This window comes from Protopterus annectens, chromosome 1.part2 (genome assembly GCF_019279795.1).
Source record: "Protopterus annectens isolate FY-2018-M chromosome 1.part2, PAN1.0, whole genome shotgun sequence".
Classification (NCBI taxonomy): Eukaryota; Metazoa; Chordata; order Ceratodontiformes; family Protopteridae; genus Protopterus; species Protopterus annectens.
Window position 1 is genome coordinate 200420590 of NC_056727.1, and position 26813 is coordinate 200447402.

At 38.1% G+C, this 26813-nt stretch overlaps 1 protein-coding gene across 4 annotated transcripts in view; it reads left to right on the forward strand.

The window, feature by feature from the left end:
* The window catches only part of EHBP1 (EH domain binding protein 1), a 3513379-nt gene that overhangs the window by 595117 nt on the left and 2891449 nt on the right, over positions 1-26813 (forward strand). For all 4 annotated transcript variants that reach the window (XM_044055510.1, XM_044055511.1, XM_044055512.1 and 1 more), the window contains exon 3: positions 8546-8641. In XM_044055510.1, coding sequence (XP_043911445.1) covers positions 8546-8641 — 96 coding nt within the window. The remainder of the gene's footprint in view (positions 1-8545; positions 8642-26813) is intronic.

Consider the following 26813-nt stretch of genomic DNA (forward strand, 5'->3'; position numbering starts at 1 on the left):
AAACCATTTACTCATTGTTGTTTTGTTTTTTTAAAAAAATCATCAAGTTTCCTTACATCACTAATTACTGAACTAATTTATCAATCAACCAATTAGAAGATGTATAAAAGCTTTTGTGCAGTGGCAAGAATCATTCTGATGAAGTTTCCGGAGAGGAAACGAAAGCGCTAAATTGAATTGTTGTTTTGTTTTGTGTGAATAAAATTAATCTGTTCATTACGGACTGCAGAGTCATATGAGAGGATTTGTTATAACTGGAGACTTTCGCTTATATTGTGAGACTGTTCATTACGGACTGCAGCGTTCTACGAGAGGAACTGTTATATCTTGAGATTATTGCTTACATTGTGAGAGTGTCTACACTGTGAGACTGCCTTTATTGGTTTTTCCTGTTACCGGGGAATTTCATTTGGTTATTGGTTTTTGTTACTGTTTCCCGTTTCCATTTTTTCTGTTACCAGTTTTGTTTTCCAATGGAAGCACAGGATTACCGAGGAGTCCCACCCAACACCAACGAACGGTCTCTCATAGGGGAACTTTCCAGGCTTATTCAAGCCTTTACGCAACCAGATACGAGCACACAGGAAGCTGATGAACCTATTCCGTGTGCACAACCCGAACGTACCAAGCGTCCTAACTACAACAATGCCAACAGAGGAACCCCTGGTGGACCGGGGGCTGCACGTTTCGGAACTAGGTTTACCGATAGGAACATTAACAACGGAGATGCCACAACGCGCATCAATGAGAACTATTTTACTCCTGTTTTGGACAAATATACGGACATAAATTTCAATGACTGGCTCAACAGGAGTTTTGGAGCTATAGAAACTCATGAAAACGAGCATGGACATAAAAAACAAGACGTGTCATACCTTGATAAATGTAAGCTATTAAAAAAACATATGTTAAAATTTAAAAATTTGAATTTAGATAACTGGTTTCTTACTGAATGTTTAAAAAGGAAACACGTACCTAAAGGCCTTAGATTAAACAAGTTTCCTAATGACATTGTTATGGCTTCTACTTTTTATCAAGAAATTGTTGACATTTTAAACAACTGTGGCCTGGCCTTGATAAAAGCTATGATTAGTAACAATAAGATTCTTATAGATGAATTGAATGTTAAAATAGAAAACATTAACAAGGAAATAAGTGATGACTTATTGTTTTCTGTGAAAGAATATAAACATAACTACTTTAGAGTTTTTAATGATGTTGACAATGCTATAGCTAAAAATCATAAGAGAAAAATAGGTAAATTGGATAGGGATGACTGGACCTATCAACATGAACAAGCCTATCCATTAACAAGTAGTGACAGGAAGCAATTTAATAATAGAAGGAATTTTGTCAATACTAGGAACAATTTTTCATACACTAACAATTACAACACTAGGACACACCAAGGGGGATGGATGAACCAAGAACACCAAAATACTAGGGATACTACTAGGGATATACAAGGCTATCACGAAGAACTTTACAATTCCTATAATTCTGAGACAGATATCCCTTTAGAACAGGAGGGACCACGGAGGTCAGAGCGAATAAGGAATTTATACACACACCCTACTTATGCACAGGTGACGAACAAACAGAACCAGAGATATTAGAAGAATCTACTTTAATAGATGACAACACTGCATTGGTAAAGAATACGAATGAGTTTGAAGATATGACTATACCAAATGCTCTAACAAGTGAGACAGGAATGACATCTAGGGATTGTACTAACAACTACCAACAGGACTGTGAATTTCACATATATAATTACACAGATATAAAAATTGAAGATGGACACTTGTCTTTATTTAAAAGGGGATTTAATTTTGTACCATCTAAAAAATTTGACTTAACTGAAACTATACTAGATATTAAATTATTTACCAGAAAGTTAAATTTAGAAGTTTTAAACAACTTAAATAAGACACAGAATAACAACAATTTTACTAATAATATTACTAATGTTAACATACAAAAACCATCTAACTTGTTAACAAGGAGAAGTACATACAACCCCCCATTACAAAATGATATAAGTAATTTTGAAAAGGTGTTAACTAATGAAGTGAGAACACTGTACCGCCAAAATCAGACTACCTTTTGTACTTCCAACTTGAATACAGAGGAAAGAAGAATCCTGAAAGACTTAAAACAACACTATTCTGACGTCAGAATTATGAAGCCTGACAAAGGTGGGGGGGCAGTCTTAATGTACAGTTGGTTATACCAAACCAAAATGATGGACATTTTAAATGTGGAAGGAAGATATACCATTGTTTCCAAAAATGAATTAAACATAGCATATCACAAAATTGATTTAATTATAGAAGACAACCTAGCACAAGGATTGATAGACAATGGATTATATAGATTTTTTAAAGTAGAAAAACCTTTCTTGTCCACCATGTTTGGTATACCCAAGGTGCACAAAAATGTTGAAAATCCACCACTAAGACCAATAGTAACATCAGAAGGTTCAAAAACTCAACCTTTAGCCATCTATGTTGACACAAAATTAAAACCATTCTACAAGCTATATTCACACATTTTAATTGATTCATGGGATTTGCTTAACAAAATAAACCAAATACCATTTCAGGCTCAATACACTTTTTTAACTATTGATGTTAGAGATTTATTTTCTGTGATTCCACATGACACTGGCTTGGAATGGTTTGAGGCAATGTTGACTGAATTTAAATTCCTGAACAAACACGAATTTAGATTGGTGTTGGAAAATATTGAACTAGTACTTAAAAACAATTTTATTTATTTTCAAGGAGATATTTTTCATCAAGTAGACGGTGTTGCAATGGGGGCAGCATGTGCCCCCATATTTGCCAACATAGTTATGCTTTTTTGGGAACAACATTTTGTTTTTAATTCACCGTTTATGGATAAAATTGTTCAATATTTCCGTTGTCTGGACGATATATTAATAATATGGAAAGGGACACAGGAAGATATACCATTAATCATGGAATATTTAAACAATTCAACTTCATTTTTGGGATTCACATATGAGTATAGCGTAGAAGAGACTCACTTCCTAGATGTAACATTAACAAAAGATATTATTAGAAATAGATACACATCAAAGATTTTTAGAAAAAAGTGCTTTTCTAATTCTTATCTACACTATAATAGTTGTCACCCTCCAATTCAAAAGAAAAATATCATCAAGGGACAAATGGTTAGAGTGGCTAGAATGACCTCTAACTACCTTGATTTCATCAAGGAAATGGACTATGTACATAAACTATTTTTAGAAAGAGGTTACCCAGATTCTATTATCCTTCCCTTAAAAGAAGATGTGACCACGGAGTGGGGGAAAAAATATGTACCTTTGTTAAATATGGAGACTAATATGACAAATATGGAGACTAACACAGTAAACAGCTCTTTAAATTACATTCCAACTACAAGTGGGACAAACACTCCAAATACCACAACGCACTACAACATGCCCTTTTTTGTTATGACTTACAGTGTCAATACATATTCAATAAGAAAACTTCTAAACAAGACATGGGATTTTTTTAAAACCATGCCCAACAGATTAGAAATTTTTAATAGACAGATTACTTATAGAGAGGTCCCAACTTAAAAAACTTGTATGAAATAAATGAACAGGAGAAAGATAAAAATAACAAAAATAATAAAAAAGGTATTTTTCGTTGTGGGAGATGCTCCCAATGTACTTTTATTACAAATACAGAGGAACTAAAATTACCCACCATTCCTATGACATTTAAAAGCAAACAATACTTCACTTGTTACACCAGTGGGGTAGTATACTTAGCTTACTGTACCTTTTGTTGGGAATATTATGTTGGTAAAACAGAGAGACATCTGAGACAAAGAATTTACGAGCACATGTACGATATAAACAGAAAAAGGGAAACAAATGCTCTATATAGACATACACTCACTTGTACAAAAGCTAATTTCAAGTATTGGATATTAGAAATGATACCTAAGAATAATAGAGGAGGAGATTGGGAATCACTACTTTGTTATAGGGAATTGATATGGCAACTCCGTTTGGATTCTAATACACCGCCAGGGATGAACGACCATGTGTCAATATTACCAGCCCTCAAATTAAGGGCTAATAAGGTAAAACAAAAATAAAAACAGTTATAAATAAACAATTTTTCATAATAATCCTATTACATTTAATCACACGTAGTACCATCATATACACACTACATACCTATCTTGTAGAATTTTTTAACAAAATCATAACAATTTTTTAACAATGATTAATAATCAATATATATTTTTAATTTATTAATTTAGTAAACTCTTTCTTAAATTAACTTAGGCATTTAATTATATATACATACACAACAACAATACATTTATTATCATTGTTTTATGAAATGTTTTTATATGAGACATATTATGAGATTTATATAATTATATATGTATTTATACGAAACTACACATAAAAATTTATAGGTGACTTATTTATTTATTTATTTATTTATTATGAGACTATATAAAGAGTATTTTAACTAATATGTATGTTAACCAACTATGGGTACAACATATAGTTTTTTTAAAAATTTATGGATTTTACACACATACACATATACATTTTGTTAGGAATAGGTGTATTCTGTTAGGGTAATTGTATTTATTAGCTGTGTGATTACTATGGTTATGTTATATAGTATAGACTAACAACAGTATACCAGCATACCTATGTGTTAATTTATTGCTTGTTTTTTTAAATTTCTTAACATTCTGTCAATCTTATAACTTTCAATTTTAAGGCAAATACTACTTAGTCACTATTTGTTATTAACTGTGTCTACGTGAATTTTAAAACCATTTACTCATTGTTGTTTTGTTTTTTTTAAAAAATCATCAAGTTTCCTTACATCACTAATTACTGAACTAATTTATCAATCAACCAATTAGAAGATGTATAAAAGCTTTTGTGCAGTGGCAAGAATCATTCTGATGAAGTTTCCGGAGAGGAAACGAAAGCGCTAAATTGAATTGTTGTTTTGTTTTGTGTGAATAAAATTAATCTGTTCATTACGGACTGCAGAGTCATATGAGAGGATTTGTTATAACTGGAGACTTTCGCTTATATTGTGAGACTGTTCATTACGGACTGCAGTGTTCTACGAGAGGAACTGTTATATCTTGAGATTATTGCTTACATTGTGAGAGTGTCTACACTGTGAGACTGCCTTTATTGGTTTTTCCTGTTACCGGGGAATTTCATTTGGTTATTGACTATTTTGTCATACTGTTGTGAAATCCTTTGAATTTTAGTAGGTCTGAGGTATTTCTGTGTGCCTCCCATAACTTCCACATTTTATGTCCGGAATGCGTGAAGTCGAGTGGATTTGGATAGCCAAGAGGCATGGTTAATTTTTATCCTCTGTACTAATAGAGGTGCGAGGCTATTTAGAGTGTTCATGAAGGTGATGTTGAAGTAATCAACAGCTTCATCTAGGGGGAGGGTTTTTAGTAAATGCCAGTCAGTAGATTTTAAAATATTCTTGAAGGTTATAGGGTTGAATGAGCTCTCAAAGCCCTTGTTTGTTTATATTGATGCTGGCTTTGACTGGATGGAGATTCTTAGATAATAAAGACGGGGATGTTCACCGAGGGTATTTGGGAGTATTCCAGCTAAGGATGTTTTGTTAGGGTTAGAGACCAGAATCCACTCTACGATGGATCCATTATCAGTCCCTTTGTTTGGTCTCGTAGGGGATTTTATGAGCTGGGTGAATTGAAGAGATTGATATTTGAGGATGGGTATCTGAAATTAAGTTCAAGCCAGATGATTTTTACTTCGCCTAATGTGATAGTCTCATTTTTTATATTGGTGGAAATCCTGGCTAGGATATCTTCTATTATGGGGATGTTGTTTCCAGGGAGTATATAGGTGGCTACTATACAAAGTTTCTTGTTTATATTTAGGGAAGATATGAGAATTTCTGCGTTTGAGAACTGTGGAATGGGGCTAGTAAGTGGAATGAGATTGTGGGAGTTGGACAATAGAACGGCAACCCCGCCTCCTTTTTTATGTGTCCTGTCTAGCTGTATTATATGAAAGCCTGAAGAGAGAAATCCATTGTCTTTAATATGGGGTTTTAGCCAGGTCTCAGTGGTTGCAGTGGTGTCTGGTTGTTGGTGAGTGACCCAAGCATGAAAGTCAGAGATTTTATTCTTAATGCTACTGAGGTTTAGGTTTACTATATAAAGTGACTTGTGAGAGTTTCTGCTCATAGATGTGGAGGGAAAATTGAGAGTAGTGGGTCCTGGATTGGGGTGTATATCACCTCATAAGGTTATGGTGGTGAGCTTAGAGATGTGATATGCTTGTGTTAGGTTAGGGATGGTTTTGGCGTGACTTGTTTGAAAATATGTAGTAGGTAATAACAGTAGATTTAACTGATTTTTAAATATTGAGGAGATGGGCTTCACTTTGAGATGGAGTCTGGGGTTTTGACTTGGGGAGATGTCTGTATAGCACTTGGGTTTAATGGATAAGGAGGTTGAGGTGGATGAGGTAGGAGAGAGCTTAGTAGATAAGGAGATGGGGCGGGTTGAGCAGAGAGAAATAATAGGGATAAAAGGCGTATGAAGAGGAGTGGGATGATTGTGAATTTTGTGGGAGAGGGCATGTTGGTTGGCTTTGGAAAGAATGTTGCGGGAGAGGGCATGTTGGTTGCCTTTGTAGAGAAGTGTGGTTGAGAGGAGAGTTGATAAAGTGAGAGGAGAGGTGATAGAGTTACAGTTGGGTGTTTAGAGGGATTATAATATATCATGGTAGTTCTGAGTTGCTTAGGGATAGGTTTACACTAAGTGAATGAAGTATGTATTGCACTGAGAAGGGGAGAGGCTGTGTATATTATCAGTCCCTAGAAAGAGTAGAGTTAATGTAGTAGCCCAGTGGGGTTAGGTAAGAGAGAGAGAGAGATAGTATGGGGTGAGGTGAGTTTTGATTAGTGGTTGATGATAGTGTACAGGTGTAGTGGGGTGGAGTAGCAGGTGGGAGTGGTGAGGGGCTGAGCTATGTGGGGGAAGTGTCTGTGACTGGACTGAGTAATGGGGGCGATACTGATGGTGATTGGAGAGTGTTAACGAGGGAAATGGGTTAGGTAGGTATAAGTGTGAGGAAAACTTGGTGGGTGGGAATGGGGATAGTATAGGGGAGCAAAGTGAGCACGAATGTAACGAGGGCGAACAGAGTGGGATAAGCTGAGTCTGGAGAGTGAGTACGCCAGAAACTATCAGTGAGTGAGAAAAATAACTTTTAAACTCCTTTTGTTTAATATTATTATGTTTTGCTTTAATTTAAGTTTTATAGTATCTAGAGCAGGATGGATTGCAACTGTTTAAGGCTGTTGGATGCCATAGCAGTTAGCAATGTGGCCAATTTGTATGTATTTATAGGCTAGGAGTTGCAGAGGGGGTGGGGGGAGAGGAACTTCCCTGCTGCCAAACCTAGTAACACTCTTTACCGGGTAACAATTAACAAAGAAAACAGCACTGTGGCATAATTTTAAAGTTAGTAAACAAGGCTGCTGAGATCTGTTGGTGCCAATTCTGCTGTTTAGCAGTTGAACTAGGTGGCTGAAGCAAGTGGAGAGTCCGGTTCCATATGGTTGGGAGCTAGTGGGGAAAACACAGGCAAAAAGAGAGAGAATAAATTAACAGTGGGAATATGTGTGTGTGTGTGTGTGTGTGTGTGTATATATATATATATATATATATATATATATATGTGTGTGTGTATATATATATATATATATATATATATATATATATATATGTGTGTGTGTGTGTGTATGTGTTTATAGGGGGATCAATGTACTGGCACAGTAAATTGCATTGCTGCTTGACATCAGTAGATTCTGTGGTCTGATTCTTGGCTCAGGGGTGCCTTCTTTGCATAATCTGTATGTCCTCCCTGCATCCATGTGAGTTTGCTCCAGTTTCCTCTCTCCCCTCAAAAATATTTGGTAGGTGAATTAGTATTCTTAAATTGCCCATAGGTATGCATGTAACATGTAAGTGAGAGTGTGCATTGTGCAGTAGACCAGTGCCCTGTCCAGAATGAGTTTCAGTGCCTTGGTCCCATTGGGTGCTGGTATAGGTTTCAGCATCCCTTTGACCCTTTGAAGGATAGGGTGGATTATTGAAAAATTGATGGCTGGGGAGATTTGTAAATGCTGCCAACGTCATTATTTTGAAAGGCATTATATTCAGGGGCAAGAGTAGTATTCAGGAAGCTTGTTACAGTGCTATGTGCCTGAGGTGCATTTGAAACTGTTAAGTGTCTGTCTCACAGCTAAAGGAAAGCTTGTACATTTTAATGTAGACATTTGTGAGTCAGTAAATCTGCTTATGTCCTGTGTTCTTAAAATTAACTTGACAGCTAACTTTGATGAGCTGCCTTTAGCGTCACCTTCTATAACATGGATTCAAATGGTATAATGATTGACTGTTAATGCTTTACATTGAACAGATCCAGAGTAATGCTTTGTTCATGTTTATATTTCTTCAGGCTCACAGCTGGCAACCTGGAATCAAAAATCCATACCGAGGTGTTGTAGTATGGCCAGTTCCTGAAAACATTGAAATTACTGTCACACTTTTTAAGGTAATATGTGAATTGCAATTCCAAAATACTTTGCTGAAAATTACATCAGGAAATACATCCTTACTTTATAAAATGCTTACCCATTCTTTTAACACACGGTTATCTGTGTAGTTTGTTATTGTTTTGTTTTAGACAAAGTTTAAGAGGGAACTGCTGATTAGCAAGAATAGAACTCGTAGTGAAGGATGCAGTTGGTGAATTACAGTAATGATTACAATCTGTGCATTTTTAAGGTAACTGGCCCATGATTCTGATTTCTTTGAGTCACAAGACTAGAATATGATGTGAGAAGCCATTTTACACTGGTATCACAAGGTTTCATTTTTGCTACATTTTCTACAGTTCTCCTACTTAAGCAGTTTCAGTGCTCTTACTTGTGACATCTTCATCTCTGCTTACAAAGTGTGCCTGCAGTCAGGCCATTCCACACACTGAAGTGCAAATTGCCTATAGTGTCTCAGGGAAGCCCGCAGTGATTCCTGTTTTCCTGTTTTGGGGTGTAATTAAACCACCTACAGTAGGATGAAAATGGCACTTCATGCCTTGGTTTCGAAAGCTTTGTCTGTCATGCAGATGGAGCGTAAGGCTGACCAGAATTTGTGATTTTTTTTCTTCCAATTTTCCAGTATAGGCTTCTCAGGTGATGATTTTTCTTAATAACAAGTCATGAAAAATTTTTACAAAGGCAGATGTTCCACCTCCTGTTGCTGTGGTGGCTACTTCTGAATCAAGGTCTTAAAGGCAGTTTTGACCCACGGTTGTCATCAGAGTCCTCTCTCTTTCCTGGAGATACTGCAAAAATGCTGTCTGGAATTGTTTACTGTATTTCTCCAAATGTTTTTAACTATTCAGACCCAGGATGCACCGCTATGACTAGAAATGCGTAGAACCTTTCAGCTTTCCCTGTTTTTAGCCATGCATTTATTATGATGTATTGACTGAAGCTTTTTACTATTTACAGACAGGTGGCCCTTCCCTTTTCCCTTTCCCCTCTGATTTGGGGCACGAGAGCAATGTTAACAATGTTGATTTTCTGCTAGGAGCATCCTTTTCTTCCATCACCACTGCCTTGAGTGATGGTGATGCCATCATCTTCTCCAGTGGCTGTCCTACTGGCATCAGTAATGTTTGTCTGATTTCATCTCCCCTAATGCTGTTACTTCTGATGACAATATATTCAGGTATCAGCCATGCCAGCATGCATGTATTCCATATAGGTACTGATATATTCAGTGTTGGCAATTCCAGTTTCTGGCTGTTTGACATTGGTGCTAATGTCAGGATTTTTAAATCTATCTCCTTGTGCCCCACAGTGTACTGTTTCCTGGGTGCCAAGTTCTTTAGGCATAAGGAAATCTTGCATACACTTTGAGACAGACTTCCCTGCAGGCTAATGACAGATTCATCAGCCCTCTCCTTTACTAGAACTTAGGAACCCCCCGGTCCATCAGTCCCTGTAGGGAAGAGGGCTTTTAAACCTTCTGAGCCACCAATGAAGAGACTTGGAAATGCTGAAGTTGTAACATAACACAGATCCTTCATTGAGGACCTTTGTGAAGACAAATGGGCCAACTCCCTTTCTTCAAAAGACCCAAAGATTAGCAAGTATGTACAGATAGTGTATTGTGTGTGTGTGTGTGTGTGTGCGTGTGTGTGCGTGCGTGCGTGTGTGCGTGCGTGCGTGTGTGCGTGCGTGTGTGTGTGTGTCTGTCTGTCTGTCTGTCTGTGTCTGTGTGCGTGGTCTGGCAGTCAGACCCAATCCCATCTCTTCAAAGGAGTCTGAGTAAGCCTGCCTCTTCTCTGCTTAAACCTTGTAAATGGTTCACCTTTTAAGTGACATTTTGGAAGATCCTACTGAAGTAAGTTAGGAGAACCCAGAAACAGTAACACATGTGCCAAAGAAGGCTGACTGGGTTTTCAGGAGTCCCTAACACATGGAACCATTTCCATTCTCTTGGGCAACATAGCTGCTGTATAGTGGATCACCACACCAGGAAGAATGCATTCTTACCCACTCTGTTTTGAGATGTAAGAGTGTGGTAATAAGCCATTAAGACTCGTTTTTTTTGTAGAAGTGACTCACATCCCAGGGGAGGCCATTTCTCTGGTGGAAAGAGAGACTTTAGTATTGTTTCGTAATGCTCTTTGAATGGTCACTGAACCAATGTGGCATAATCTTTCACTTCTGTGGAAATCCAGTGTGCAGTCTCTGCTGCCTGACCAGAACAAATTGTCCTGTTTTTTTGCCCAGATCTATCTACTGTGGATCTGGCCAGATGCTTAGCACAGCCATATGGAATTCAAATCAAGGAAATTAAACACTCTAATATGGGGACCTGAACATATGGGTACTAACAAACCTTTTTTGTACATGGTGGCTTCTGTTTTATATATTGTAGGAAGGGAAACTGAAGAATTGCTTTCTGTTAATGTGTAAATTGCTCATAGAGTGGTATTCCCAAGACCTGGCACAATAAGAGTAGTTCTTGTCATATTTCTCACTGTGATTGATTGAAATCTGGTCCTATCAGCTGTGCCAAAGAAAATACTATATAATTATAGTGATATTTATTTAAAGGACCTTGTACTCACAAGTTTTACATGGGAGAAAGGAGGGCTTTTGCTGATATGAAGACCTTATGGCAACAGCAAAAAAAAAAAAAAACGGATAGTTTCCAGATACCCTTTTCATCTTTAAATCTTAAATCCTCATCTCTCAGAAGAAGCCTGAAAAGAACTGGTTGGCATTCAGGTTTTGCTGTAGCTCCTAATGAGAGGAATTTTTTGATCGGTACAGGTCTCCTAACATCATTTTTTGAGGTGGGAGTGGTTCTGCAAGTTGGTATGGCTATTTGTAGTTGTATGGCTTGTACCATGTTTTTATGCTATAGGTCTATGTTGTAATGACAGTTGTTTCATTGAACATGAATGGTCTTGATTAGCCTATTTAAAGGAACACTATTGTAAAACTCAAACATATCTTAACAGATATTTTCTTTTTACACATCTATGGAATCTATGCATGGGAAACAGAAAATGTACCCCAGGACTTCCTCTGTACTACTAATGGCCAAATACAGCAACCAAATGCTGTATCCCATGCATTGGTCCCCTCAAACTATCTGTGGTATGATCCCAGTTATTCTCATTAGGAGTAATATATAATTATCAACCATGTTATGGGTAAGGCCAATCCAACACCAAATGGTATAGGTTTATTTGAGTGCCAAAAGGGAAACTGGCTAGGCTAAAATGGCCTGGAAGTGCAGCAAGCCTACTGCTTACCTATGAATTGATTTCGCTTCTCAGAATTGTAATGCTGTGCTTAGCACAAAAGCATCTGCACATATATTGATTAACTCTGTTGACAATAAATTTAGAAGTGTGACCATGTTGCTATATTCTGATCAGTATAAAATTTGAAAGTATGAAAATGACAGTATTAAAGTTTTAATGGCAAGCATTCAGTATAGTAGTTTCTGTTTATTTTTAAGTGCAATTTATGTACCATTTTCATATTGTTACCTTTTTATTTCTGTTTGACCTACTTAAATGCTAATGTAGTTATTATGGCTGTAGATTTCACTACTGTTGTTGCAAGAGCTACCAGGATATCTCAGAGAAGCTAAAGGAATTTATTTTATAGTACTGGCTAATAGATTTCTGACACTACAAAAATTCTCAATCAAAGGGTTATGTGCAGTTTGATCAAAAGCATGTTTTTTTTTTCCAATTGTAGTTGATTTCTTTGTTTCAGAAAGCATAAACCATTTGCTTACAAATATGGGGATTTTTCTCCAAGATGTGTGTTCAGATCATTTATACATTCTGGCAAGTTTGAAGTTTCAGAATCTTCCAAAAAGAAGAAAATTTAATGTCAGTAAAGATGTTTATGTAAAATATCATAAGGAGTTAGAAACTGGAATTAATGTTTTCTGTTTAATAATGGTTCTGAATAAATTTATTTTGCTTGTATCTGGGCTTTTTTTAAAACTTGTTTGTGGGAATTTTGTTCCAATATTCAGTTAAGGAAAAAAGAAATTAAAAGAGGACAACAGATGATCTGATGGACTGACTGCACTGGCCCAGTTCCAAAAGACTTGCTCTCAGTGTAAGTCACCACTTACACTGAGAGCAAGTGTTTTGAAATCAGACCCTCTCTAAGCCTGTTTATAGACAGGCTTTTTTCACCAAAGTAAGTCACTTACGAGATCAAGTCTGTTGGAATTGAGACAGACTTCCAGTGAGAGCAGGTCTTTTGGAATTTGGCTCATAAGTTCATTCCTGTTAAGTACGTTCAAGAATGTTCAGAAAAAAAACTGTATTAAAATTGTTGCATGAAATGGGGAAATCTGATCACATGATATTTAAACAAAAAAAGAAAAATATATTCAGGATGATCTGTGTGGCTGTTTTTTTTTAAACATTTTTTTTCAAAAAGCCGATTTCAAATTGTGTGGGTAGGGAGTACATTGATTACTGACTCCACAAAGATTATCCAGAACTTGAATCATATTATGATAATATATGTAATTCTTCACAAACAATTAATGACTATTGTTTGAATTTGTTCATCAGAATATAAATAAGACTGCAGACTTTACATGTGATAAGCCTACAACAGATATTAAATGAGTCTGCTTTTCTTTAACTTACAAGAAAGCCCCAGGACCAGATTCATTGTGTGTGGAATTTTCTAAACACTTTGCTGATGTATTAGTTCCCTTTATAATTAGACTTCCTGATTTTCTGAGTAAATAGGTGACATCTTTTTTGTTTTATGCCAGAGTTATTGTGATTCAGAAAATGAGCAAAAATCACACAGACATAGCAAACTATATCTACATTGTATTGTTAAACACAGGTTACAAAATAATAGCTAAATGTTTGAATCAAATCATGCTAAAAAGAATCCTGGGAATGGTGTCACCATATCACTTTGGGTTTGTTCCTGGTAGGTTGGTGTCTTCTCCAATTCAGTTATTACAAATTTTGTGCATTGTAATAATACTAATAGTAATGATAATTTGAATTCTGAGATAGCCTGCTGTTCATTAGATGCCTAAAATGCATTTGCCTTTGTAAAAAGGGAATATTAATGTTATGTTCTTGAATTTAGAGGAACACCTCTGTAACTGTGATTTCAACTTTGTTTTTCCAGTCTAAATGTTAATAACTCTGACTTTGCTATAAAGCAGCACAGTTGTGGACCCAGAAGAGGATATTCTTTTTTTCCTACACTTTTTTTTCTGGCTATAAATTGTATTATTAATGTACTAGAGCAAGGTAATAATGTAGTGCCTTTTAAAACTGAGAATTTCTCATTTAAGATCTTTGTATACACAGATGACCAATGTTAATATAGTGAATAGAAGGCAGACTCAATAATTATCTATTTATGAAATTAAAACCGATTCAAGAATTCAGGTTTACAATACATTTCAAGACATCTAAGGTTATGTTTGTACATAGTGAATTGGCATTTCCTGGGAATGTTAATATTGTTAAGAGTCTTAAGTTCCTAAGCTGGAATTTTTCCTCACACACAGAGCATGTTTGTTTTCCCTCAGTTAAACGAAATTTATTACAAAATAAAAATTAAGGGATTCATTAAAGGGTCTAACACGAGCTGTATAGCTTGTGCCCAAAATGCCCTGTTCCCACAATGTGCCAGTTTGCGATTCAGGGACATATTAGCCGCAAAGGGGCAAACCTGTATTATTGGCTAATTTGCATGTCTCTGAATCTTATTTGCTACCAGGATGTGCCGATAATTGCTGAGTTGCAAAACCTGGCAACAAATTGCTGCTTGTGTAAACAGTGCAATTATCCCCAGTCACTTTCCCACATAAACACAAGTGCACAAGACACGAACACACACACGCACACACATGTGTATATATATATATATATATATATATATATATATATATATATATATATATATACACACTACAGTCCCTGTACCTGTCAGCTCTTCAGTTTTCCTCTTACCTCCATAATAGTTGAAGTGCCTTTACGTCATGCATCTGTTATGCCAGGTGGCTAGTGTATCCCCCCATCTTTTGATCTCCGTACTTCTGCTGGTACCATTACAGCACTTCAGTTTAAGCGTAATTCCTGGTATCTAGTGAATCATCCCCAAACCCCGATTCACGTACAGCAGTTGTGGCTGGTAATTGAACCAGCTTTTTGGCTGTGCTGAGTACTGCGATGTGGTGGGGATCACCATGCAGATCTACATGGCCAAGTAATTTCTTGAATCATTCTGTATATACATACTTTTAGTTCTAGGGAAAAAGAACCCGATTAATTAGAATATGCCACATTAGCGTTCAGCTCTGCCATCGAGCAACTCATGCAGTGCTGCAGTATGTTAGGGGATATGCTGAATCGGAAAAAGGTACCATGATGTGTACACGGAGGCGTACACATTGCAGTAACTTAGTGAATTCTAGCCAGAGTATATTAAAATCATTGTTTAATTTGAATGTCTCCTTTGCAAGAAGAATACTTTTTTCAATGTCACAGGATACCCTTATTGGGTGTATTATATTAAAAATATGTTCCTTCCACCAGATTTTGTACAGTATAGTAAATTCAGGGTAATGCAGTATAAAATTTGCTTTAGAATATCTGCCCTAGGACCATCATCATCATCAACTCCTTTTTTCCCATTTCTGCATGGGGTCAAGGTGTTACTTCAACTGTCACCATCTCTCTCGAGTCAGTTCCACTCTCCTACCTTCTTCGGTAGTCATGTCTGACTATCACAGGCCTTCTCTCACACAGTCAATCTAGTTTTTTGCTGGATACCTTCGTCTCTTCTTGCTTTCTTCCTGACCATCCCAAATCTTCCTCACCAGATTGTCTTCTGCTTTCCTACACTTGTGCACATCACACCATAATCTGTTCTGTTTGACCTTCTCTGTGCTACTTGGGCTGCTCTGATCTCCTCATTTCTTTGTCTGTTCCACAGTGTGCTTCCTACCACCCATCCCCATCACTTCAACTCCATCACCTCTGACTTCCTTGTCTGTTCTGCCTTCACTGCCCAGGTCTCTGTACCATACAGTGTCCTTCTATTCCCATGTTGCAGTTTTCATAACATGAAGGAGATCTCACCTTAAGCGACCCAAACGTCCGGCCAGTATACCAAAAACTTAAGCTACAGCAAGGTATGTGCGACGGTGCACATAGAACAGCTGACGTTGGCCATAAAAATGACATCTGCAGTGTACTGTACTCAGAACTTCTCTCCCGCCAGTCCAAATGACAGCTTCCACTGTTCATTTGATCGCCAAAAGTTTTTTCTACAATTCAGATAAGTGCCCCTTTGGGGAAATCCTTATTACGCTTTTGCAACTGCATGCTAGTTAGAGGTTAATGTCATCCAAGAAGGGCAAGTGCCACTGTGGAAGACAGATTCCACATAAAGACAACCATGACCACTGTCTTTTCTGTCTGGGGTCCAGTCACAACTGCAAGGCCTTTGCCATCTGTCAGGCATTCATCCCTAAAACACACTGCAATCGTCTGTCTGCCCTTAACATGTATCTTGAAAACCAGAGGCGAAAGCGACTAGTGCTAGGTATGGAAGGTACTCTAGGTCCATCGGGTGAGCCCCTGAAGAAAAAGGTGGAAAAAGTAAGGCCTGAATCTTTGGCTTCACCTCTGATCCCGGATGTCCCTCTTGAGGCTGGTGAAGGTCTGGAGGTATGTACAGCGTCCGGTCCCCCTTCTTTGATGGATACTGATGTAGAAGCCTATAGGGAGGATTCCTTCAGCACGTCTGCAGAGGTATCGCAGATGTTTGTCATGGATGGTAAGGGTGACCTGCAGTGTACTCCTTCAAACGTTCTTTAAAGTGCCTTTCCAGCCACTGCCATTGAGGATTTTCCTATGTCGGATCCTAGGCCTATGTTGGCCCTTCCACCCCAGCCTAGGGTAGGCCTTCCTCTCAATAGAAAACACAAACAAAAACATGTCTCATAGTTAAGAGCCTTCCCCAGACTGGGAAGCCTTTCCTCAAGGGATTTTGAATGCCTTCTTGGCACTTAGGTGATTGCAAAATGGAAGGCCTATTTCCAGCATCTCCTTTGTCCCCTCCAACTAGGAGTACATCTGCTGAACAAGAGGCATCTGAAGAAGATGGATCATCTTCAGATGAGTCCCTGGCTTACTCCACTGAAATAGACTCTCCTTTGGGATATGCTACCCCTGAAGTGGATTCCAATGGCAGGGATTCTCCAGAAGAGGATATTACATTTTGAGAAACTATCTGCAGAATGAGATAGTTCTTCAAGTGGGAAAGCTCCCAAGTCTTGGAAGTACAAAAGAGGTACTATGACCTCTTACAAGTAGATTCTTCTGCTCCTTCAGCCATTCCACCTGTTTTGTCAGCTTTCCAAGACTTCTTTCTTGCAGCATCAAAAAACCCTGATTGACAACCTCTTGCTCCTAAAAGACCAGACAGGTTCTATAAGGTTTCTGAACACAGCAGTTACCTCTACAAATGTCCCATTGCAGACCCAGATTTGATTTCTCTGTCTGCTGATAAGACCACCAAATTACTCCCCTCCAGCAACCTACTGCCCTCAGATAAGCATAGTAAAATGATGGAGAGAATTGGAAAAAAGGTTTACACTTCTACTCTGGCTTTTCGGGCCATTAATATTAATTATCAGACATATATGTCTAAGTATGTTCTGGCCCTACTTTCACAGGTCTTTAAATTGCTGACAGATCTCCCAGACTATAATGTAGCAAAATCCCATCTTTCTTCCCTCTTGACAGTTTCATCCCAGGTTACTAGGCATTCGGTAAAATGCAGTTATGACGCAGTTGAGGTGTCTGCAAGATCAGCATCTGGTTCTGTCCTCAGGAGATATTCATGGCTGAGATTGCAGATTTTGCCTGAGGATTTCAAGGCAAAACGTATGGATGCACCACTGGACAGTACCACCCTATTTGGCTCTAATGCTGCAGCCCCCTTCAAATCCCTTCAAGAGAAAGGAACAAAACTTCAGGAGCTTAAACATATTTTGTCTCCCCAGTTTCTAAATTCCATAGGAACTATCCTTCAATTTTGTAAAGAAGAAAACCCGTGCACCTTCAAAACAGCACAAGTAGGGCACACGCAGGCAGATGCCTCCTAGTTCTCAGCCATCCTCTGCTCAAAAGGCCCCCTTTCCAGACACGCCAGGTAGTCTGTGACTACTTGGAATCTTCCTTAACAATCTCTCTTTTCCAGCACCTTTCTCATTTCCTTTCAAAGTGGACAAGCATTACCACAGACAAATGGGTCCTGTCAGTTGTACAGGGAGGTTATTACATAACTTGGAAGAACACTCCTCCGTTCATGGGGATTCCACAACCCCCAAAGGACCAGAGCTAACTTTTCCCCTCAGTTCATTCCAGACCTGGAAATACAAGGAACCATACAGGAGATTCCCTCATTGGAAAGAGGAGAATGGTTCTATTTCAGGATGTTCTTATTCCCAGGAAAGATGGTCCTTGGAGATGAATTTTAGACTTGTCCCAACTCAGTCTATTTCTTCAGGTCCCCACATTCAAGATGCTCACCCTGAAAACTCTGTTTCCACTCTTGGTACCTCAGGCTTACCTGGTTTTCTTAGACATAAAGGATGGATACCTTCACATTCCTGTCCACCCTCTATTCAAGAAATTCTTACGTTTTTCTGTTGCTTCCTCTCATTTTCAGGTCTGTGCTTTGCCCTTTGGACTCTCTACAGTGCCAAGGGTATTCACAAAGTGTTTGGCTCCTGTCATTGCCTTTTGCAGACTCCAGGGAATTCTCATCTATCCTTACCTGGATGACCTGCGTATTCAAGCAGAACATCCAGACACTTTCAACAAAAGCTTCAAACCACCATCGATTTGCTTCTCAGCCTGAGATTCACCCTCATCTACAGCAAGTCTTCCCTTTCTCTTTCTCAGGACCAGGTTTTCCTATGTTGCAGGATAAGGACAGACCTTATGATGGCTTTCCTGCCTCTAGAAAAGGTGTAGTCACTGCAGACTTACTTCCTAAAGGTGCTTCCTGTGTTCTCTCTGACTGCCAGGAAATTCCTGAGGATGCTAGGGTTCATGGCTTTGATTATACCAATGCTGCCCCTATAGAGACTCCACATGTGAAAGATCCAGTGGTACTTGAAAGCACTCTGGTCCCAGCATGCTCATCCTCTAGAGTTTATCCTTCCGCTCCTTCCTTGCTTAAAGAAGGAATTGCTTTGGTAGATTCAACAAATTTCTCAGAATCCAGGACTTCCCCTGCAGCCACTTCCTCCAGTACAAGAAATGTACTCAGATGCTTCAGATCTGAGGTGCGGAGAAACTCTGGGGAACTCAAAGGTCCAAGGCCTATGGTCTCCCTCCATAAGGAATCACACATCAACATCAAAGAGATGAGCGCTCTGATTGTGGCCCTTCAAGCCTTCAGGTCGATACCAGGCCCTTTGAAGCTGTTCACAGACATCATCATCACTATTCTCTGGTCTGTGAACAAGCAGTGGGGAACAAAGTCTTCTTTACTCTGCAGATTAGCAACCTAAGCCTGACAGATTGCTCTTCAAGCAAAGGTAACCTTGACAGCTGTTGACATTCCCTCAGCTCAAAATTTTCAGGCAGATACACTGAGCAGATCCATGACACAAGACCACAAATGGGTGATCTACAGGGCTGTGTTTCTGAACATTCTTCACAAATGGGGTGCACATCAAATAGATCTCTTTTCCTCCCCTGTGAACAGACTGTGACACCCAGGCACTGGCCTAGTAATCAAGGAGCCTCAATCCTCACCACTTGCAACAGTGGGGGTTGTACACACTGGGAGAATGACAAGTACACAAACTGTAAAGTGCAGTTTCCCTTAAGAGCACACAGAGATCGCAGTCAGTCCTGGGGCTGGTTTCTTCCTCTTTCTCCAGATCCCCAATTAGACTCCACACTGACACAGCTAGAGTTGAGATCTGAGCTGAGTGGCCAAGCCAAGACCTCCAGCTCCCTCTCTGTCAAACCAGTGCTTCGTGTCCCTGCCCAAGTACCTCACACACACACACACACACACACACACACACACACACACACACTTAGAGGTTTGATTTATGCGCACACACACACACACACACACACACACACACACACACACCTGGGAAAGACTGACACAGGTTTACTAGCTATGCCCCCTTCTGCCCAGACTATAAAGTAGTCTTCACTGCCAGCAGCCATTACTTACCAGCTACTTTAAGACCCTTAGCAAAGGGTGTCCAATCTTACTGTATAATGTTACTGTTAATCCAAATAGTAGTTTGACCAAGAGCAAGGCTATTAGGAGTGGTCTGCACAGTGTCAGCAAATAGATATGCAAGTACTCTAAGAGCTTAAATATCACTAAACAGACCAGCCACAATTGAAAGTTTTAAATATGTTTAATAATAAATAATAAAAGAACAAGAAAATACTCAGTAAATAATCACAGTTACATCAGTGTTCATAATCGCCGAAGATATTTAAAACAACATTACAGGACAGTTTCCAATAAATAAAGAAAACGTCTAAGCTGTACTTCACTATATTCCTGTCTGTATCTAAGAGAAATTACTGTACCCTAGTAAACTTACTTACAGAACAAGGCAAGACAGATGTGGTGAGTGGGTTTTCCAGCTGACGCCATCAGGTCAAAGACAAAATAAAAAATGTACAGTCTGTCTCTCAGAGAGTTCTTAAAATAATATTTCAAATATTACTGCTGGGGTATCTGGCAGCATGACATTACTTTTTGTCATTTGACTGTCAGTTCCCAGGCTTACAGCCATTGATTTTTAGCATCTACCTTCAAAAACACATAGACCTTAGATCTTTTGGCAAATGGTGGAAGTTGTAAAATAATTTACATTCCTCCACATTTAAAGACAATGCAAAAAAACTTCTAATTCTAGACATTATCTCCTGTTGCACTGAAACTGAAAGATTACATCTCTTTTATTACATGGTTATAACGTAATTTAATTTCAACTATTTTTTCTGAAGTTTTGCGAGTTAAACTTCTATGTGCCAGTTCCCACTATTAAAATATATACATTTACACAGTTACAACAGTTTATATACATTTTTGTTCTTTTTCAGTAGGGTACACTGTGGATACATCTTTAAGTTGCATATTCTACAACATATCTCTTCAGCACACCTCTGTACAAAACATCTTGTATGACATACAGTTCTAATACATTTGTAACACAAGCATATGAATCATGTTGATATTCACAAATGAGACATAACCATTTACAAAATTCCAGACAGTTCTGCTGGCAGTATATCTCTCTGTCACACTTCTGTATAAATCTTATTGATATTCACAAAAGACATATAATTATTTACAAAATTCCAGATAGCTGGGCTGACAGTATTTCCTTTTGTGACACAGACAACATCTAAAGTTCTATGCCAGAGTCCCACACCCTCTGGTTTGGAAGGTGTACGCCCTGTCATTCTCATGGAAGGGGATGTTTCTCTATACATTCCCCCTTCCGCCTAATTCTGAAAGTCCTGTTGAAGATTCAGAAGGACAAACCAAAAATGTTGTTGGTGACCCCCTTTTGGCCAAGACAGCATTGGTTCCCTCTTCTTCTTCTGCAGTTAGCCAAGGGCAGTCATCACAAGTTACCTCACAGGGTGGATCTACTCACACAAGAGAAGGGGTCTTTCAATCACCCACATTTGTCAACACTGAACCTGAACTTGTGGGTGATAGGCTTCTGATTCCTTTCAGACACCTCTTCTCTGAGAACGTGCTTCCAGTCCTGCAGGAGGACAGGAAACCTAATACATTGAGATCCTTGACTCAAAAGGCAGAACACAGACTAGGAAACAGTACACAAAGCTGGAGAAGGACCTCAGAAAATGCACGCTGTAAAATAAAAACCAAGTTTAATGTAGTTAAGCGCTTTTCGTTTGTGCTATTACACAAACTTCTTCAGACAAAATAAAACACACAATTCCTTCTTTATATAGAAGCAAGGTCATTGGGTAATTGTCAATTCAATACTCATAATGAGTTAAATGCAAATAAAAGAAACAATGAGGCATACAATTACCCTTCTATTTTTGTAACTTAAAAGACACATATCAAACAAGCTTGAAAAGTAGAAGCATGTTTCAGCTAATTTAGTTCAAGAATGGCACCCTTCTAAGTAATATTCACTACTTAAAAATAAAAATATGAAAGTAAAACGGAAAAAAAACTACAATGAAAATATTAATAAAAATGAAAAATAAAAAATAAAAATTGTATGAATTCTTAAAACTAGTAGTTATACATAATGGTTTAAATACTACCTTAAACAAAGTATATGTATGCAAAAGGAATACAATGTATATAAATATGTTATTTATATATGTAAAATATGTTAAAAAACAAGTTGAAAGACCTATCTTGGTTTATCTCTGTAAACTTTTTAATTTCAAAATACTACTAATGGAACAACTTTCATTCAAACCTGGAACATTGTAGGCGTTAAGCCTTATCTGCCACAAAAGCTCGAGTTCATCGAGCCTAAGTGAATCAGAGCCACCCCTAAAATTGTGAAAAATTTGATCTGTAATGGTAAATTTAAAACTATGGTTAGGGAACTGGACTATGTGCTTAGCTAACGCATTTTCAATTTTCTGTTTTTTAATCGCGTAAAGATGTTCGTACATACTGTCACGAAGTCTTCTTTCAGTTTTACCTACATAGTAAGCTGGACAGGACTGGCATTGAGCTAAATAGACAACCATTTTAGAGTTACAATTAACTCTCAGTTTTAAATGGTATTGGAAGTTGTTAATGTTGAATCTGTTAGATTCAATAATGTACGAACAGTACTTACAAGACTGACATTTAAACATGCCAGCTGTTTGCACTAGCGGTTTTACTGGTTGTTCAAAGAAGGCTTTAAGGTTTTTACCCCTCTTGTAAGTCACAAAGGGACGCTCACCAACACATGAAAAGACACTTTTATCATTTTTAAAAATTTCCCAGTTTTTTAATATAATCTGGAAGCAGTCTCTGCTGTTAAGGTTGAAAGTCATAATAAATGAGATAATACTTCTTTTTAGGGTTTCGATTGGTGAATCAACTAAGAGTAGTGGACTAGTGACTAAACTGTTGTTCGATGAAAAAGGATTGTTTAAAATGGGGACGAAAATATGGTTATAACGTTTAAAAGACACTTCCTCAATAATTTCGTCAACCATATACTCAGGATAACCACGATGGACAAATAAATCTCTAATAAACAAACACTCAAGGTTAAATTCATAATCTAAAGTGGTTATACGGGCTGCACGAACAAGTTGGCCCTTAACAATAGCCCGCTTCTGATGGAATGGATGACAACTGGAAAAATGTAATAATGAGTTACAATATGTGTTTTTTCTAAATATGGAGGCTGTTAGTGTTTGAGAAGACAAATCTTTAGTCAAAAGAATATCTAAATAAGAAATAGAATCGACACTAAAAGCATATGTGAAAGTCAAAAAATTAGTAGTAGAGTTAAAATAATCCACTACTGACTCACACAAAAAGCTGTCACCATCTACCAGGATAAAAATGTCATCAAGGAAACGAGTGTAAAAAATAAACTGTTCAGAAAACGCACAGTTGTTAAAAACGAACAAGTGCTCCCATTGAGCCATAACCATGTTCGCTACACTCGCCCCGCATGGAGAACCCATGGCAACACCCACTTTTTGCAGATAAAAATTCTCGTCAAATATGAAGTAGTTATGGTCCAGGACTAGATCTAATAAGTCATGAACCAAACCAATTTCTGTTGCGGTACTACCATGACGCTTTAAAACTTCAGCAACCCACTCTAAAGCTATATCATGTGGGTACAGGTGTAAAGGTCCTTGACATCTATTGTTAAAAAGTTGTATCTTGGGTTAAAATGTAATTGATTCATCCTGTTAAGAAACATCCAGGAGTCCTTACAAATTTGTTTCAAGTTAACCAGATATTTCTGGAGAATAGAGTCAATGACTTTCGCACATGGGTAGGTGGGAGAACCTCGACCATCTACTAATGGACGCATTGGTGGGTTAATAGGATCTTTATGAATCTTAGGAATTCCAAAAAAATCGAGGAAATTTTGGGAATGAAGTGGACATATAGTTGTAAATGTGTTGAGAGATACTACCTTCAATAAACATGTCCTCTATGACGTTTTTAATTGTTGAATAAGCCTTGTTTATTTCAGACAGTGAGCTCCCAACATAAGAAGGTGAATGCAAAACTTCAAGGATCCTGTTATTATAGTCACAGTTGTCAATAATGACTACCCCTCCTCCCTTGTCAGGTTTACAAAGCCTGATGTCATTTAGTTGGATAAATTCAAGACATTCCTTTTCTTTCAACGTGTTGTTGTTGTAAGAGCCCTTAAACTGTCCAGTCAGGGCCTGGTTCCGTATGTCAAGCTCACACACAAGCTCAAAAATTTGTAATAAAGGGTGTAATGGTGGGTTAAAAGTACTAGGAATCCTAAAGTTGTTATTGTTGGAAATGACTGAGTTTCCCATCATTAAGTTTAAATTAAGTTTCCTAGTAAAAAGTTTTAAGTCGATTATTGTTCTCACCACATCAAGTTTTTACGGGGGTACATATGTGTTACCCTTAGCGAGTAGTTCAACCAAATCAGCAGACACTTCCACAGAAGAAAAATTATATACTTTAAAATCACCACTCTTATTAAACAATATAGATGGGGTAGAGAAACTTGTAGTAGACCTCTCATCAACAGGGCAAGCTAAGATAACAGAAGTTGGTACATTACAAGATAAACCGTCAGGAAATGGAACACTATTAGATAGTGTACTGGCACAATCATACTCTGAAAAAACATTGACAGTAGGAGAAATCATAATGTCAGGATGATCTAAGACACTAGCAGAAAACAAAACATCATTTATTGGTTGTACTTCTGCTTCTTTCTCTGATAATAATGACCTGTTTGTTGTTTCTGTTTCTGTCGTGCCCCTAAAAAATTGGGGTCATTAGATCTTAAATTATAATGACCAGACCCATTGCTGTATTGAATAGGTAACACAAGCATATGAATCATGTTGATATTCACAAATGAGACATAACCATTTACAAAATTCCAGACAGTTCTGCTGGCAGTATATCTCTCTGTCACACTTCTGTATAAATCTTATTGATATTCACAAAAGACATATAATTATTTACAAAATTCCAGATAGCTGGGCTGACAGTATTTCCTTTTGTGACACAGACAACATCCAAAGTTCTATGCCAGAGTCCCACACCCTCTGGTTTGGAAGGTGTACGCCCTGTCATTCTCATGGAAGGGGATGTTTCTCTATACATTCCCCCTTCCACCTAATTCTGAAAGTCCTGTTGAAGATTCAGAAGGACAAACCAAAACTGTTGTTGGTGACCCCCTTTTGGCCAAGACAGCATTGGTTCCCTCTTCTTCTTCTGCAGTTAGCCAAGGGCAGTCATCACAAGTTACCTCACAGGGTGGATCTACTCACACAAGAGAAGGGGTCTTTCAATCACCCACATTTGTCAACACTGAACCTGAACTTGTGGGTGATAGGCTTCTGATTCCTTTCAGACACCTCTTCTCTGAGAACGTGCTTCCAGTCCTGCAGGAGGACAGGAAACCTAATACATTGAGATCCTACCTGTCCAAATGGAATAGGTTCTCCATCTGTTGTCTTAATAAGAGACTGGATCCATTTTCAGTGGATATCCGCCTAATCCTTTCTTACTTGTGTGAGCTGCTCAAGGCTAGACTGGCTTATTCTTCACTTAAAGCCCATTTATCAGCAATTTCTGCATGTCTGTCTTTGTCTCCCCACTTAAGTTCTAGACTAGAGGTTAAACTTTTATTAAAAGGTGTCCTTCACATCAGACCTCCCAGGAAACATATTCCTTCTCCCTAGGACTTAAATTTTGTTTTGAAAAAAACTGACCCAGACTTCCTTTGAGCCTGCTGCCTCTTCTTCCCTAAAATTCTGCACTTGGAAAACTGTTTTACTGGTAGCCATTACTTCTGCTAGGTGAGTTTTTGACCTCCAGGCTTTAATGACTTCACAGCCTTTTCTGATTTTCCACAAGAATAGGGTTTCCCTTCTTATCAACCATTCATCTGTTTACTTACACATATTTTTCCCTTTTCTTCAAAACTCCAGATAAAGAGTGCTGCACACTTGAGAGGTACACAGACAATTCAGATTCTATTTGGATAAGACCAAACATTAAAAAGTCTGAGCAATTCTTTGTTTCCTTTCACTCCAGGGCACTGGCAAAACCTCTCTCTAAACAGACTATTTCATCTTGGATGTCTAGGGCAATTTCCTTTTATTATCTGTCTCGGGAGGGGGACTCTTTCTTGCTTTGTTAAGGCCCACTCCACTAGGACAGTGGCTTCCTGTGTAGAATTCTTTAAAGGCCTGGACACTGCTTCTATCCTGGAAACAGCTACTTGGTCCTCTGTCCATGTATTTACAAAACACTACAAGTGGATTCTATCTCCATATCCAGAGCAGGGTTTGCTAGAGCAATACTGCATGGCTTTGTGGATACTTCTTGTGCTCCTACCCCTCTTCCTCACTCATGCACTGTGGTATTGACCCTCATGTTATGAATACTTCAATATGGGAATAGAAGAACATATAATAGTTGGGTAAAATCTTACCATAACCACAGATGTCCTTCTCTTCAATGTTGCAGTATTCTATTCCATCCTCTTTCCCCCTTGGCTCATGCTCTTCTTTAGATATTTCCTAATTGCCTCTTACCCTTGTTCTGTTGTTCTGGCTGGGGCATTCAGTTCTGAGGATGGTATGTGCAGATGTCATTTTTATGGCCGACATTCTCTGTGCAATGTCGCACGTACCTTGCAGTAGCTTAAGTCTTTGGTAAACTGGCCGGATGTTCGAGTTGCTTAAGTGGAGATCTCCCTCATGTTATAAATACTGCAACATGGAAGAGAAGGCCATTGTGGTTATTTAGTACTGGTTGCAACCCATTTTTGTACACCTTACTTTTTAGCCTCTTTGACATTCTTCAGTCATACACTATCTCTGACACTGTATATCAGTTGGCTGCAGCCACTCTGATTCTAGCTGTGACTCCTCATTCAGA